Source organism: Ovis aries, chromosome 7, assembly GCF_016772045.2.
Source record: "Ovis aries strain OAR_USU_Benz2616 breed Rambouillet chromosome 7, ARS-UI_Ramb_v3.0, whole genome shotgun sequence".
In the NCBI taxonomy this organism is placed as follows: domain Eukaryota; kingdom Metazoa; phylum Chordata; class Mammalia; order Artiodactyla; family Bovidae; genus Ovis; species Ovis aries.
In genome coordinates, this window is record NC_056060.1 from 60351912 (window position 1) to 60367470 (window position 15559).

The 15559-nt window shown below is 34.3% G+C and overlaps 1 protein-coding gene across 2 annotated transcripts in view; it reads left to right on the forward strand.

The window, feature by feature from the left end:
- MYEF2 (myelin expression factor 2) overlaps positions 1 to 15559 on the forward strand; it is a 40043-nt gene that overhangs the window by 14980 nt on the left and 9504 nt on the right. Inside the window, exons 10-16 of one of the 2 annotated variants that reach the window (XM_015097059.4) lie at positions 3195 to 3296; positions 4738 to 4788; positions 5065 to 5133; positions 5439 to 5537; positions 5829 to 5900; positions 7640 to 7848; positions 7928 to 7979. In XM_015097059.4, the coding sequence (XP_014952545.2) occupies positions 3195 to 3296; positions 4738 to 4788; positions 5065 to 5133; positions 5439 to 5537; positions 5829 to 5900; positions 7640 to 7848; positions 7928 to 7979 (654 nt within the window). The remainder of the gene's footprint in view (positions 1 to 3194; positions 3297 to 4737; positions 4789 to 5064; positions 5134 to 5438; positions 5538 to 5828; positions 5901 to 7639; positions 7849 to 7927; positions 7980 to 15559) is intronic. The other variant, XM_027971851.3, reaches the window with a different exon arrangement.

Here is a 15559-nt window from a genome sequence, read left to right on the forward strand (position 1 = left end):
ATTTCTCTGTTTTTCTTAATCAGTTTTGCTTGGAGATTTGTCAGTTTTACTTGGAGATTTGTCAGTTTTATTAGTGCTTTTGAAGAAGTAAATTCCATTTTTTTATATCTTAGTTTATGCTCTTAGTTTTATTTCCTTTTCTATTTCTTTGGGTTTAGTCTCTTATTTTTGTCATAACTCCTTAAGTTGAATGTGTACTTCACTAATTTGTAGCCTCTTTTTTAATACAGATAGTTATGACTATCAATTTGGCCACTATATACAAGTTGTGCTAGAGTGTCTTTATTGTGATTTAATTTTTATTAAATTACCATTATGATTTCTTCCTAAGTTATGTATTTTTGAATTTCCAAATGTATAGGTTTTTTCTTATTAATTTCTAACTTAGTGTGGCTGTGGCTGTCTATATGATTGTGATTCTTTGGAATTAATTAATTTGGACTTTTTATTGTGGCCTACTATATGACACATTTTAATACATATTCCAGGTGTTCAGTATACTGTTGTGTGTGTGTTGTGTGTGTGTGCATGTGCAGTCGCTCTGTTGTGTCTTACTCTTTGTGACCCCCATGGACTGTAGCCCTCCAGGCTCCTCTATCCATGGAACTTTCCAGTCAAGAATACTGCTGTGTTTGCCATTTCCTATTCCAGAGGATCTTCCCGACCCAGGGATGGAACCTGCATCTCTTGGGTCTCCTGCATTGGCAAGTGAATTCTTTACCACTAGTGCCACCTGGAGAGTCCTGTGTTCATTAAGTCAAGTTTGTTAATCATTTAAATTACACCTTTGCTAGTAATTTTGTCTACTTGTGCTGTCAATTACTGAGATATATTTATGGTAAAATCCTATGCTATTAAGGTGAATTTGTCTGCTTTTTCTTAGTTTTACTTTATTTCAAAACTAATTCAGTAGATGCATACAAGTATAGAACTGATACATTTTCCTAGTGAGTTAAGATTTTATCATTGTAGAATGATTTCATATTTAGTAACTGCCTCTACGTCTTTTGTCTAATAGTAATGTAGATACAACAGCTTTGTTTTATTTACTTTATAGATTTATTTGGTTTAATTCCTATTATCTTATTTTGTGTTTTATTAGTATTTATCTGCTTTGTACAAATATTTACTTTATATTTCTTTTTCTATCTTTCCCTTTCAGTGGTTATCCTGAATATTTTAGTGTGTTGATATAAAGTCTGAAGTTAATAGGATTATTCTCAAAAGCCAAATGACCTTTGAATGCTCTAATTTTAATCACTTTCCTACTGAATTATATGCTATTATTGCTTAATGTTTCAGTTATATATTTACTTTTTATCCAGTTCCACAAAATAGGCATTATTAGTACTTACTTATCTTATTATTTACTTTCATAGATCATGACACTATTATTTTGCCCCCGAAGCGTATATTTTAAATCTCTTTCAATGAGTACCTGTTGTTAGTAAATTCTCTCAATTTTGATTCGCCTATAAATGTCTTTGAAGATGAAGTTATATAGTTTAAGATAGTTATTTTCCCTCAGCACTTTAAAAATATTCCAGTCTTCTGACTTCCATTATTGCTATTGAGTCAGCTATCAGCTGAATTGTCCTTTCTTTGTAGGTAAGCTGTGTTCTTCCTGTAGCCTATTTTAAGATCTTTGTCTTTGGCATATAGTTTTACTACATTGTGGGTGTGGATTATCCTTTATTGGGCTTTCACAATTGAGAATTCAGTTTTTTTAAATAAATTCTGGAAAATTCTCAGCTTAACGTGTCTTTGAATATTGCCTGTTCTCCCTTTGTAGGGCAGTCCTTCTCTGCCCTTCCTTATCACTTAGGGTGTCATCTTTTAAGATCCTGGCTCTGTAAAGTAAGGGCTTTCAATTTTCTTTTCCACCACTAGAACTCTTCAATTTATTTAGATTAAAAATAATCCTTTATTATATTCATATTTATTTTATATCTATTCTTTTCAAGATTTGTGGTTTTATGTACTCTTTTCTATTGAGAGGTAGTGTGAATTCATAGACTTGGACAGAATCAGTTTGTTGTTTTAAGTTAATTATTTTTAATGTGTTTATTCTTTCCTTTCTCCCTCCACTTCCACTTCCTTTGCTGAGATTATTGTAACTTGGCAAGTGGAGGCTTCTTCATTTCTTATGCCTCTGATATTCTTACTTTCTGGCAAGAATGGAATTTCCCAGATCCATGATTTTTCTTTTTCTGAGACATGAAATTGGCCTACTTTCAAAGAGTCCTGGTTCCTTTTAATGAAGAATGGTATCAAAGATGAAAATAAGAGTGTTATGTGTAGACATGAGCGTTGTTGATAGTTAAGTGTGCTATTGCTTTGAATCATTTTTAGGGACTGAACTGAAAAAAAGGTATTTCTTTTACCAGGTCACACTGATCTTCCCAATGTAACACAACATGCTTCTATACTGTGAAAAAAAAGTATATAATATATGGTTTTCTCAACCCTTAGCACTTACTAATTGCTCCATTGACTAGCAGGAACTTTAAGACCAAACTCAGAGTTAGTAGAATAAAACAGTTCCCACTGTCTTTAAGGTCATCAGATTATCTTCTTAGAGTCTATTTTCAGTGAACTTAAGTAGTTTAAGAGAAGTAAAAAGAATACTGGATTTAGAGACATAAAACTTGAATTCTAGTGTTAGCTTAATCACATAGCATTTTGCAAGTAACTTAAGGTCTCAAAAATTACCTCATCTATGCATGACATATATGAAAACACTTAAGATACATATAAATATGTCAATGATAAACCTAGGTAATATAACATTCACTTTATTCAATATTATGTTTACTTGGTGGTTGACTTTTTAGTTTCTTCTGAATCATCTAAAAGTAATTCCTAGATTTTAAGAGGGTCTACAGATTTAATACGTACATAATTTTAAGATATGTAGGTCATTTATAAAGTGATTCAGAATGCTCTTAGTATTTCATTACTCTTTTTCAACATGCATTTGACTGTGATATAAGATGAACCTGCTTCATAAAACACTTCTCTTTAATAAATGATATAGTAAGGCCTCAGTGTGCTACGTTTCAATGAAAGCAAGAACTGTTACTCTTATTTACAAATTTTCAAACTTTTAGAATTACTACTATAAGCATATAGCTTTAAACTTTTCAGTGGCAGTTAGTTGATCAAATATGAATTGACCCTTACTTGTGTTTTAGGTGGTCTTGGGGGCATTGGAATGGGACTTGGTCCAGGTGGACAACCTATTAGTGCCAGCCAGTTGAACATAGGTGGTGTAATGGGAAATTTAGGTCCAAGTGGTAAGTATTCTAACTTTATTATTTCATTTTAAATGATACATTTGCTAGATTGTAAAGCTTATACTTACTAGTTTGTAATAATGTTGAAAGGACTGTAGTTTATAATTGAATATTTAAGATGTTACTTTAGTCTGAAAAAGGAAGGAAACCTTGAGAGCAGAGAACAGGAAAGAGATTGGGCAAAGGTCAGGAGGGTTCCTCTGAGGCCAGCCATGTTACAGTTAGCCTTTTAGCACTGTGGATTTTGAATTGTCAAAGGAGAATATTCAGTATTGTCTGTGCCTTGTATATCATGGATATACTTTCTTTGTGGAATGGGTGAAATACTACCATATTGTAAGCAATTTAAATTTGAATATCTAGTTGGGAAGGTAGCTTTTCAGATAGCTGTTTGACTCTTCACCTAGAGTAATCTACAGTTTATCTTTGAAAATTAATTTTTAAGCTTTTTGGTTTCAGAACCCTTTTATAAACTTTTAAAATTTGTTGAGGACTCCAAAGTGCTTTTGTGTATGTGGTTATATTTGTCGGTATGTACTTTATAAGAAATTAAAAATTAGAACTTAAAAATTTGCATGTTTAAAATAATAAACTTATTATGTGTTAACATAAATGTAGTCTTTAAGAAAACAAAAATTAGAAGAGTGATATTTCACCTTTTTTTGCATCTCTTTAATGTTTGGCTTAATGCAAGATAATCATGCTCTTACATTTGCTTCTGAATTCAATTCATTACAATACCATCTATTGTGTAGTTTCTGGAAAATTCCACCTTATACTCAGGAGAAAGTGAAAATAAAACAGTCAATATCTTAGTATTATTTGAATAGTAAAATAGTTTTGATCTATTGAACCCTCAAAGGTCCCCATACCATATTTTGAGAATTGCTATTTTAACTGATGAACTAATAAATGCTGTCTGGTTTCTGTTTTTGTTGAGGTGCTATAGCTACAGTTTAAATTGTGAAGATAGTTAAAATAATCATTCTCATCTAAACGGGTGGAAATTTTCTCCCTTACTCCTAGGCCTTCTGCCCTCCTAAACACATACTATTTTTATTCTTTAATTTTTTACTGCTCCCTTAGCTGCCATGTTTGAAGGAGAGCTGATTTCTCAATCTGCTGTAGTGATATTTGTGTGTGTGAGCTGAAAAAATAATGAACTCTTGCCCAGTCCTAGATATTCTCTAACCGAATGTGAGCATGACCGGTGAATTTTGTTTTCTTGACTAATGAATTTTCACTGAGACCTTTTTAAAGACTCTTGCTTAGACAATTGCTATGGCACAGCACTTAAAACCATCCTGCCTGTGCCCTGCTGCTTCTCTAGTGTTCCGCTGTGACTAGACCAGTATTACATCTATTGTGCTCTTGCATTATGTCATTCTTTAGTCATTAAAATAAAGTTTATTGAAAGTAAATATTGTGTATTTTATTTGAGGTATGGGAATGGATGGTCCAGGTTTTGGAGGAATGAATAGAATTGGAGGAGGTATGTATAAGTATTTGTTTCTTTTTTTTTGGTATGTACCCATCACCATGTTGAGTGAATTAGAAATATGTTGAGAATTCTAAGGAAAACAAAACATGATTTACTATTGGTTCACGTCCTAAAGGCTGTGAGCAGAAATTTGGCCTAGTACCTACTTAAGGGCTATGGAAGGTGATGTGTTATGAAAAGTTTACTGATGAGACTTAACATTTACAAAATGCACTATTCAGCTATACAACTGACAGTCACATCTCAAACTTAATCTTTATTTCATAGGAATTGGGTTTGGTGGTCTGGAAGCAATGAATAGCATGGGAGGATTTGGAGGAGTTGGTCGAATGGGAGGTAGGTAATTGTATATAGTGGGATATGTGTGGTACATTTCATTGTCCTTATTATTAAAAATGTCCCCCCTTTACTTGGGGATGGATACCATAGATATTTTCAGAGGATGTATGGGCACTAGGGGATAAGGACAGATATAGCAGGACTGGGATATATGTGGCATAGAAAGTAGGTTGGGTGAATCACGGACTTTCTGTATTGTGACATTTGCTGTCTTTACAGTTTAGTTTCAGTAAGTTCCTAAATAGATTACTGTTTATTGATAATACTTGAAAAAGGGTTAATTTGTTGCATAATCTTTTCAGAGCTATACCGTGGTGCGATGACTAGTAGCATGGAGAGAGATTTTGGACGTGGTGATATTGGAATAAATCGAGGCTTTGGAGATTCCTTTGGTAGACTTGGTAGGGCTGGCTGTTTACTTCTCCTTTTCTTTTTGCAGGTTATATTTTTAGAGTTTGGCTCTCTTTTTTATGAAAAAGTAGACATTTAAAATGTTTCATGTAGTTTATTACTTGAAGAAAAATACTTTAGAGATTTTAATGTACTAGCTCTCTTTTTCAGTTACATATCTGAACCCTATTTCTAGAAGACTTTGTATTTTTCAGTTTTTATACATCTTCTGAGAGCATGGTACTTTGGGAATTTTAAAGTATGATTATTAATTAGTATATTATCTTTCCATCCTTGTTTAGGCAGTGCAATGATTGGAGGGTTTGCAGGAAGAATAGGAGCTTCTAACATGGGTCCAATAGGATCTGGAATAAGTAGGTTTAAATTTTACTAGAATTTTATAGTAATATTTGAGTACTTGCAAAAAACTTTGCAAGAGTAGTTATTGTAGTATAGTAATACTTTGTTCTTAAATGTTACTATGACTTGTAATTTAGAGAAACTTTGATAGTTATTGAGCTTTACTGTTTGAAATTTCTAAACTAACTTTGAATTTTACTTCTTTGACATTTCTAAACCCCAGAATATGTGTTTAATGTCACCCAATTCAAGAACATTTATTCTAGCTAATGAATCTGGGGATTTTTCTAATCGTGTCAGGAACAACATTAGCTTTAGCATCAATTTTGTTTCCTTGCTTATATTGGAGACTAACTTATTTCATCTGTGAGCATCTTGTGTCTTCTGGTAAACATGGGTGAATTGCCTCAGATCTAACACTTCTTGAGAGACCTCCTGAGTTTGAGGGCAAGATTGAAAGAGATGCTTATTTCCTTGCCTCTTAAATCTTTCCATGATAGAATCAAGAGTACCATTGTTGCAACCCTAGAGAATTCTAAATTTCTTCCCTCTGTTTCCACTACTACATTTTAGAACTTATGTTAAGCCTTAGCACAAGGCTTATAATTTTGAATTCTGCTGAACCATGTCTGTGTGAGCTCTCCATACTTTATTGACTTCCTTTACTTGATTGAAATCTCACAAATAGGAAACACAGTCTACTTGAACTGTTCTAAGAGTGAGTTTAAAAAAAATCTTGTCAGTGGAAGATACTTACTCCATTGTACTTTGCTTCTCACTTTATTCTTTTCAACATCTTTTGTCAACCTTGGCTATTTATTTCCTTGTTAAATATAATATCCCTATCTTCCTTTTTCACCTCAGTGTTTATACTTCTGTTCCCCTAATTTTATATTTGTTATTAACAGAAAACCAATTTGAGGGTGATGTTAGTTTTTAGAATGGGGATACTAGAATAGCTATGAGAAACAAGGATACATTTGAGAAAGAGTAGAATTGGAATAAAGAGGATTCAACTTGAATATAGCAATCAAGTGGGTATGAGATACAAGCTAGATTCTCAGGCTCTGGCTAAAGGGATGTGATTGTGTTTTTTGTTATCTCTACAAGTTCTGTATAACAGAGAGACTAAAAGTTAGGTTCTTTGGTTATTGGAAATTGAATTGATAATGCAAGGAGAAATTATATGTGAGAAAAGATATTGAGATAAAAGGTAAGCTAGGGAAAGAATATTATGTAGGACAGTATGATGAGAGCAACAGTTGATGTGTGAGTTGTAATTATTTGAATTTATCCCATATGTCTTTGTTCTAATAATTACTAAACTTGGTAATGTTAGAAAATGAAAATGAGGGTAAAAACCACTATAACATTAATGAATAAAGCATTAACAATTGGTAGAAAATTTATATTATGTTTTATGATACGAATGTAACTTTATAGAAGTGTATATGTCTAATGTAGTTATACAGTGGCTAGAATAAACTGATTGAGTTAGCCATTAACATTCAACTAACCTAATATATACCAAATTAAAATTTGTTCCTTGGAAGATCGTTATATCACGTGTATGAAAATAATTTTATGTTTATATATTGTCTAATCACATAAATTAATTTTTATCTCCCTTTCTTTCTCAAAAATGATTGTCTCCCTCCTTTTTCCCTCCTTCTTCTTCCTTCTCCTTTTCCTTCTGCTTTTAAAACAAAAACGCCAAACTCCCAAATCCTCCCTTCCCTTCTTGAAAATCCAGGTGGTGGAATGGGTGGCATGAACAGTGTGACTGGAGGAATGGGGATGGGACTGGATCGGATGAGTTCCAGCTTTGATAGAATGGGACCAGGTATAGGAGCTATACTGGAGAGAAGCATCGATATGGATCGAGGATTTTTATCGGGTCCGATGGGAAGCGGAATGAGAGACAGAATAGGCTCCAAAGGCAACCAGATATTTGTCAGAAATGTAAGCAACTAAATGTAAAGGATACTTAAAATTAATTTTTTCCTTGTATATCTGTTACTAATACCTTTTTTCATTCTAGCTGCCTTTTGACTTGACTTGGCAGAAACTAAAAGAGAAATTCAGTCAGTGTGGTAAGTATGCCAAACTGTAGATATATTGATATTGACTATGGAAGAAAAATTGATTTTAAACTTTTAAATACTGCTTAGATCATTACCTTTCCAGACGCTTATTCCTGGGTTAATTCCACTTCAAAGAAATGAATTATTTTGCTACCCTCTGACATAACAGCAGTGCATATTAGTACTAAATAACAAGATTTAGAGTAGAGTTTGTCATTGAGTAGAGTCTTTGTGGATAAAGAAGGTGCATATTGTAATACCTGATTTTTAAATGGTTAATATATCATCATTGGTTGCATTTAAAAGGAATTTTTTTCCTGTGGGAAATACTGAGGAGTGGTATTTTCTTTGTTTATGATGTAGTGCAGTGCATTGTCAGTATGACCCAATGAAATCCTGACTTCTAAGTGATATGGAGTTAATAGATGAGACCCATTCTGCACACTCTTGTCACTTGTACAACTCAAGTAGCTTAGGTGGTAGGTAGCATAGAACCCACTGTATAGAATACCTTAGACAGGTACATGTTGTTGGCCCTTCTGTTTCTTTTATAAACTGTTCTTGGCTATAATGATACTACCTGTACAACTATAATATGTTCATTAGCTCTGTAGAAAATTAGGTGGTTTATTACTTTTAAAAGAGCGACTTTTCTTGTGATGATGAGAGAATTAGTGCAAGTGGAACAAAGTAACAGATTTCCTGCTAATATTTGTCTGTTCTTGCATCATAACCCAGAGAGTATAGTCATTAATAGTAAGCCATGTAGGTGGCATATAATGATGAAAAATGACTAAATAAAAGTGATACATTCAGCCTGTGAGAGCCCTAGGATTTCTTTGGAAGGAATGATGCTAAAGCTGAAACTCCAGTACTTTGGCCACCTCATGCGAAGAGTTGACTCATTGGAAAAGACTCTGATGCTTGGAGGGATTGGGGGCAGGAGGAGAAGGGGACGACCAAGGATGAGATGGCTGGATGGCATCACTGACTCGATGGATGTGAATCTGAGTGAACTCTGGGAGTTGGTGATGGACAGGGAGGCCTGGCGTGCTGCGATTCATAGGGTCGCAAAGAGTCGGACAAGACTGAGCGACTGAACTGACTGAACTGAACTAAGAGTATTTGGACTATTATCTTTAATTTTTAGAGATCGTGAAGGGGATAAGTTTCAGTGTTCTCCTGTAAAAGTAGCCTTTGTCGCCACTATCACAGTGATAGTGATCTTTTGGAAGCTATAATCTGAGAGTACTTTATACTTAACTTTCTTATAATAATCTGTTCACATATTTCTTTTTCCCTCCCAGATAGAGGCTTTTGAGGGCAAGAACCATCATCTTTTTATTTTAGCATCCTTCATTTCTTCTGTACATATAGTAGGAGTTTATTAAATGTTTATGAATGAGTTAAACATTCTGAAAAGATCTTCATTCATTTATTTGCTTATTTAGTCATTAATCAGATCTCCAAATACTATATTTTTGGCAGTCTGCTTGTCATTAGGATTAGAAAGAGGAAGAAAGTAAGATATTACCACTGCCCTCAAAGAACATACAATATGAATCTGTCTATAATGTTCTAGTGGCTCCTTTTAGCTGACTATCCTCTTATTTATATTTATGTAGTTTATTCAAAGAAGAGAAACATAATTTTTCTTGATAAAAAAGTTGTTGTAAATAAGTCAGCTAGTAGTAATAGTTGCTACTAAGAGAAAGCAGAATTATGAAGTTGTTTTGAGGTATTAGTAGTCTTTGTAGGAGTAAGAAGATCTGCCAGAATGAGTAAGCAGCAGTTAGCCATGAATCCCATAGCCTACAGGGAAGTGAACATTATCAGGGCCTTAGTGAAATACATCAAATAAGGGAGCAGTGGCAGCAAGTATAGATAACCCTTGCTATTGTAGTTTCAGTGAAAAAAAAAAAACCTCCAAATATCATATGATTAAGTAGAAGTGAAACAAGATAAAGAACAAATGGGACAGATGGTGACATCAATGGAAATGTGACCAATATTGAATTGACTCTTCTTTGTCATATGTAGGCAGATTTCCTTTCGAGGTCAGACATTGTAGCACATTGAGGTCTTTGGTGGGCTTCTGTACTTGCTACTGGCATTGTTTTGACAGGAGGACATCATCGACTCAAAAACATGTTTTAAAAGGAAAAAACTAATACCTAAATCTACACTTTAAAAATCTGTACATTTTAGCTAATAAAATAAAGTGGTTAACTTTGTTATTTTAGCTCTAGTCTTATGTCCCTTGTTGATCAGTCTGTGTTATGTCACGAAAGTAATGATATTTTTTTGTTTTCTCAATTGTAAAAGCATCTGATTTTAGATTGATATTAAGGTAATATAAGAAATTTCTTACCATTTTCCTTTTTTAAACTTGAGCTTACATTAGTGGAAAGGAAAATAAGTTATGGTAATATAGAATTAAGTGTCCAGCTATTGACAACTATGAAAATTATTTATTTGGCTTGTATGAACTGAACAATTTTCTGCCACATCACTTTATTTATTTACTTTTAAATCTTAAGAATTTTTCTTTCTTAGAATGAGAAGTTTGTTTTTAATCTGCTTCAAGCCTTTAGTGGCCCTTTTTGTAGTATAAGTCAGTGTTTTGCTTTTTCTTAACTCCCTTGGACCCAATGTAAGTTAAGTATATTCTCTGGGTTACTTACTAAGAGTCTAGTGGTACTCCATGCTCTCTGCTAAAATAGTAACTGTCAGCAAATGACCCATCAGCAAGCCCTCTGATCATTAAATGTCTGTAGTGTTTAGTTTTCCTTAATGGGGCACTTACAAAGGCTGAGAAAATGTAGTATGAGTTATATAACCCTCAGTACAGCATTTCCTCAGCAGATAAAATACAGGAAAAAAAAATCTGTTCAGATCTCCAAATATAACAAGATGAGAAGTTAAGTGAGAATAGTAAAGTAGATCTTCCTTTATTCTGCTCGGTGTAATTCCTCAGAATATGCATTTTTAAGAAGGCAGACTATAATATAAGTGAACCATTTAGAGTTGGATCCCACATAGGTTTAGGTTATGCTACCGAGGTCAAATAGGCATAGCCTATCAAACTTCGTATAGCCTGTACCCTTTAACTGTACTCAGTGGTCTAGTATGATGCAGGACCATAGCATTGCAGTGCAAGGAAAGCCCATCTTAACTATTCCTGCTCTAAACTGTAACAAATGTAACATTGCGCTACAGGTTTCCATAATGTAGTTTTCTATATCAATCAGATCTGTTAACTGCACAGAAAACAGAGACTTGCGGTAGATTTTATTTTGCGGTAGATTTTATTTACTAAAATACATGCTGCTTCCGTTGTGGCTCAGCTGGTAAAGAATCTGCCTACAATGCAGGAAACCTGGGTTTGATCCCTGGGTTAGGAAGATGCCCTGGAGAAGGGAAAGGCTACCCACTCCAGTTTTCTGGCCTGGAGAATTCCATGGACTATGTAGTCCATGGGGTTGCAAAAAGTCGGACACGACTGAGCAGCTTTCACATGCTGCATCAAGCATGACTTAGTGTACTCAAGATTAACATAACAGTAAAAATAATGCAATAAGAGTAGAAACACAATATGAAGAACACTCACAGATAATCACTTTCTATTGTTTGTAAAGAAACACTAAAACTTTTTTGTCTTCTATTTCATAATTATAGTTTCTTATAGAATATCTTGATTTTGCATTTTTTCTCCCATGGTTATATTAAGCTATACTTTGGAAGTCGATTTTATTAAACTATTTAAATGTACTTTAACTTGGCCTGTTTTTGGATATGCTTTTCCATCATTTTCCAGAGTACACCCCACAAGATAAGTCAATAGACTGAGTTAAATAAAGTAGAAAGGTTTCTTTTATTGCAAGGAAGTAATTTTTGTAGTTAGTGTATGTAACAGCAATATCTTTGATCATTGTAATACTGATTTCTCATTTCATACTCTTTTGTCCTGCTTGTTGTTGTTCAGTAGCTCAGTTGTGTCCTACTCTTTGCAACCCCATGGACTGCAGCTTGCCAGGCTTCCCTGTCCTTCACCGTCTCCTGGAGCTTGCTCAAACTCATGTCCATTGAGTCAGTGATGCCATCCAACCATCTCGTCCTCTGTCATCCCTTTCTCCTTCTGCCTCAGTCTTAGGGTCTTATTTAATGGGTCGGCTCTTCGCATCAGGAGGCCAAAGTATTGGAGCTTCAGCTTCAACATCAGTCCTTCCAGTGAATATGCAGGGTTGATTTCCTTTAGGATTGACTGATTTAATCTCCTTGCAGTCCAAGGGACTCTCAAGGGTCTTCTTCAGCACCATAGTTCTAAAGCATCAGTTTGTCCTATACGATTGCTGAAATAGCAGTACTATTTTATTTTTCATGAAATCACCTAAGATCAGGAGATTTTTAAGTCATTTTGGAGTCCTCAGAGCATGGAAAAAGCCAGGGAAATCTGATAATAATCACTTAAAGCTAAATTTTTTTCTCCTCAATTATTTATCTTTAGAAAAGAAAATATCTCTATTGGTGTTTTTATGGAATTAAGAAGAAACTTGGATAACAGAACTTTCCAGTTCTATGCCTAGGAGCTTTTTAGGGCAGTCTAACCGTGAAACAAGTATCTATAAGTCACTTTCTCTATAAGCCTGAGTGTCCAGAATATAAGAAAATTCAGTTATCTTAGCTGATAGACCTTGTCAGCTGGAACAGCCTTGTGATCATTGTGAAGTCAGGAATTTGGGGGTCTGAATCATGATTCCTAAAAAGAGGGAAAATTTAAGAGGAAAAAATGCAGAAACTTGTCCTGGGAGATTAACAGATTTTTGCAAGAGATAATTACATATTTTCCTTTGAAGTTACGAAGATTTCTTGGTTGAGTGAACCTCAGTATTGCTGTTAAATCTATGGTAGGATACTTAAGATAAGAAAAACCCTAAATTTTTAGGTAAATTTAGGATAACGAAGAACCTTTAACCTTAAAAGCTCTTGAATGTTCTCCACAGTCCTCTTCAAAGTCACTGAAAAATGCTGCCATATACTAAGGTGTACTTCTTTAATTAAACGTGCTTGTTTTCAGGTCCCAGCATTTGAGTTACTAAGAGGACTCTGGAAATTGCTCTGCGTTTATCTTTAAAGCTTTTTTAAAAATACAGTTTTTTATTTCATTTTATGATATAAAATGTTTCATTTTATGACATTTATTAGAAAATACAATTTCTGTGTATTTTTTTTTTTTACTTTTTATTCCAGTTTCATTGAGATATAATTGACATACAGCACTGTATAAGTTTAAGGTGTACAGAGTAAATGGTTTGACTTACACACGTAAAATGAGTATTACAAGAAGCTCAGTGAACACCCATCATCTCATAGAAACAAAGAAACAGAAAACAAATTTTCCTTGGGAGTTAGGATTTTTTCTGAGGATTTATTCTTAACAACTTTCATATGTAGCATATAATAGTGTTAATTATATTTATCATGTTGTACATTACATCTCTAGTACTTATTTATCTTATAACTGGAAGTTTGTACCTTTTCACTGCCTTCTTCTAATTCCTCCTCTCCAGCCCTCTCCCTGCCTCTGACAACTACAAATCTGACCTCTTTTTTTTTCTTACTGAGTTTGTTTCTTTGCTTTTGAAGTTTAATTAATCTACAACTCTATGTTAGTTCCTGTTACACAACCCAGTTACTTGATATTTCCCTACTTTTTAGATGATCATCTCAATAAAGTCTAGTTACAATATATCACCATAAAAAGATGCTAGTTATTGACTGTGTTCCTCACATAGTATGTGTCATACCCGTGATTCATTTATTTTGTGATTGGAAGTTTGTATTCTTAATCTTCCACTCAGACAACCTTACCTGTTGTTTTCTGTTTAACTGTTTCTGTTTTGTTTATTTGTTTTTTAGATTCCATATATAAATGAAATTATACAATATTTATCTTCCTATGTCTGACTTATTTCACTTAGCATAATAACCTCTAGGTCCATCCATGTTGTTGCAGATGGGAAGATTTCATTCTTTTTTTGGCGTTTTTAGTTTATTTCCATATCTTGGCCATTGTAAATAATGTTGCCATGAACAAAGGGGTGCATATATCTTTCTTAATTAGTGTTTTTATTTTCTTTGGATAAATACCCAGGAGTGGAATTGCTGGATCATAGAGTATTACTATTTTTAATTTCTTGAAGAATCTCCATATTGTTTTATATAGTGTCAACAACAATTTACATTCCTATTAATGGTGCACAGGGGTGGTTTGATTTTTACCAGTTGTAAGTTAAAAATTGTTTGGATAAACTTTAACTATTGTAATATAATTTCTCTGGAAATTAGTCTTAGAACTTTTAGAAGGGCCTTCCCTGGTGGCTCAGTGGTAAAGAATCCTCCTGCCAATGCAGGGGACAAGGGTTCAATCCCTGGGTCAGGAAGATCCTCTGGAGAAGGAAATGGCAACCCATTCCAGGATAATTGCCTGGGAAAACCATGGACAGAGGAGCTGGGCAGACTATAGTCAACAGGCTCACAAAGAGTCAGATGTGACTTAGCAACTAAACAACAAATAAATTTTAGAAAACAGTTAAGGAGAAGGCAATGGCACCCCACTCCAGTACTCTTGCCTGGAAAATCCCATGGACGAAGGAGCCTGGTAGGCTGCAGTCCATGAGGTCGCTAAGAGTTGGACACGACTGAATGACTTCACTTTCACTTTTACTTTTCACTTTCATGCATTGGAGAAGGAAATGGCAACCCACTCCAGTGTTCTTGCTTGGAGAATACCAGGGGCGGTGGAGCCTGGTGGGCTGCTGTCTATGGGGTCGCACAGAGTTGGACACGACTAAAGTGACTTAGCAGCAGCAGCAACAGCAACCTGGGTTATAGGTCATGGTTTTGGCTCAGTGTGATATAATGAATAGTTAATAAAACTTGAACCATTTAATTAGCATTAAGTAGATGAGTAACTATCAGTTTAAAAAAAACAAATGCAGTAATGGGGCAAGGTGGTGATGGATGAATAAACAAAAGTAAAAAATAGTCCAGGATGTTGTAGCAATCATTCAGATCAAACTTTAAACAGGAAAAAAATCTTACTCTTGCACTCAGATTAAAAATTCATCCCATCATGTGGAAAGGGCTTATGCAATTTTTTGATAAGCCCTTTTCTTTTACCTTCCTCCCTTTTCTGACTCGTTGATTTTATTGCCAGACTAAAGTTAGCCCATAGTGATCTGGCAACTACATATTCCAAGGGGGGGAAACACTGTGGTAAGTAGTTACACACCTCATTATCTAAATCTGTGTGAACTGGGTTATCATACATCCCTGTTTGCCTGGGGATAGTCTCAGTGTTTACATCTGTTATTTGTGTGTACTTATTACTATCTCTCCCTTTTACTCTCAAGTTTCTGGTTTGGATGATGGGTTTTTATGGCCATATGTTTTTATAAATGATATGCGTTTATTTCAAATACCAGTCTGTATAGAGTCAGTAATGATATTAACTCTAAACAGAACCATTGTCTGGTTTTCTTCCTCCTTCTGAAAGTTCCTCTCTGAGGTCCTTCTTTATGCTCTTG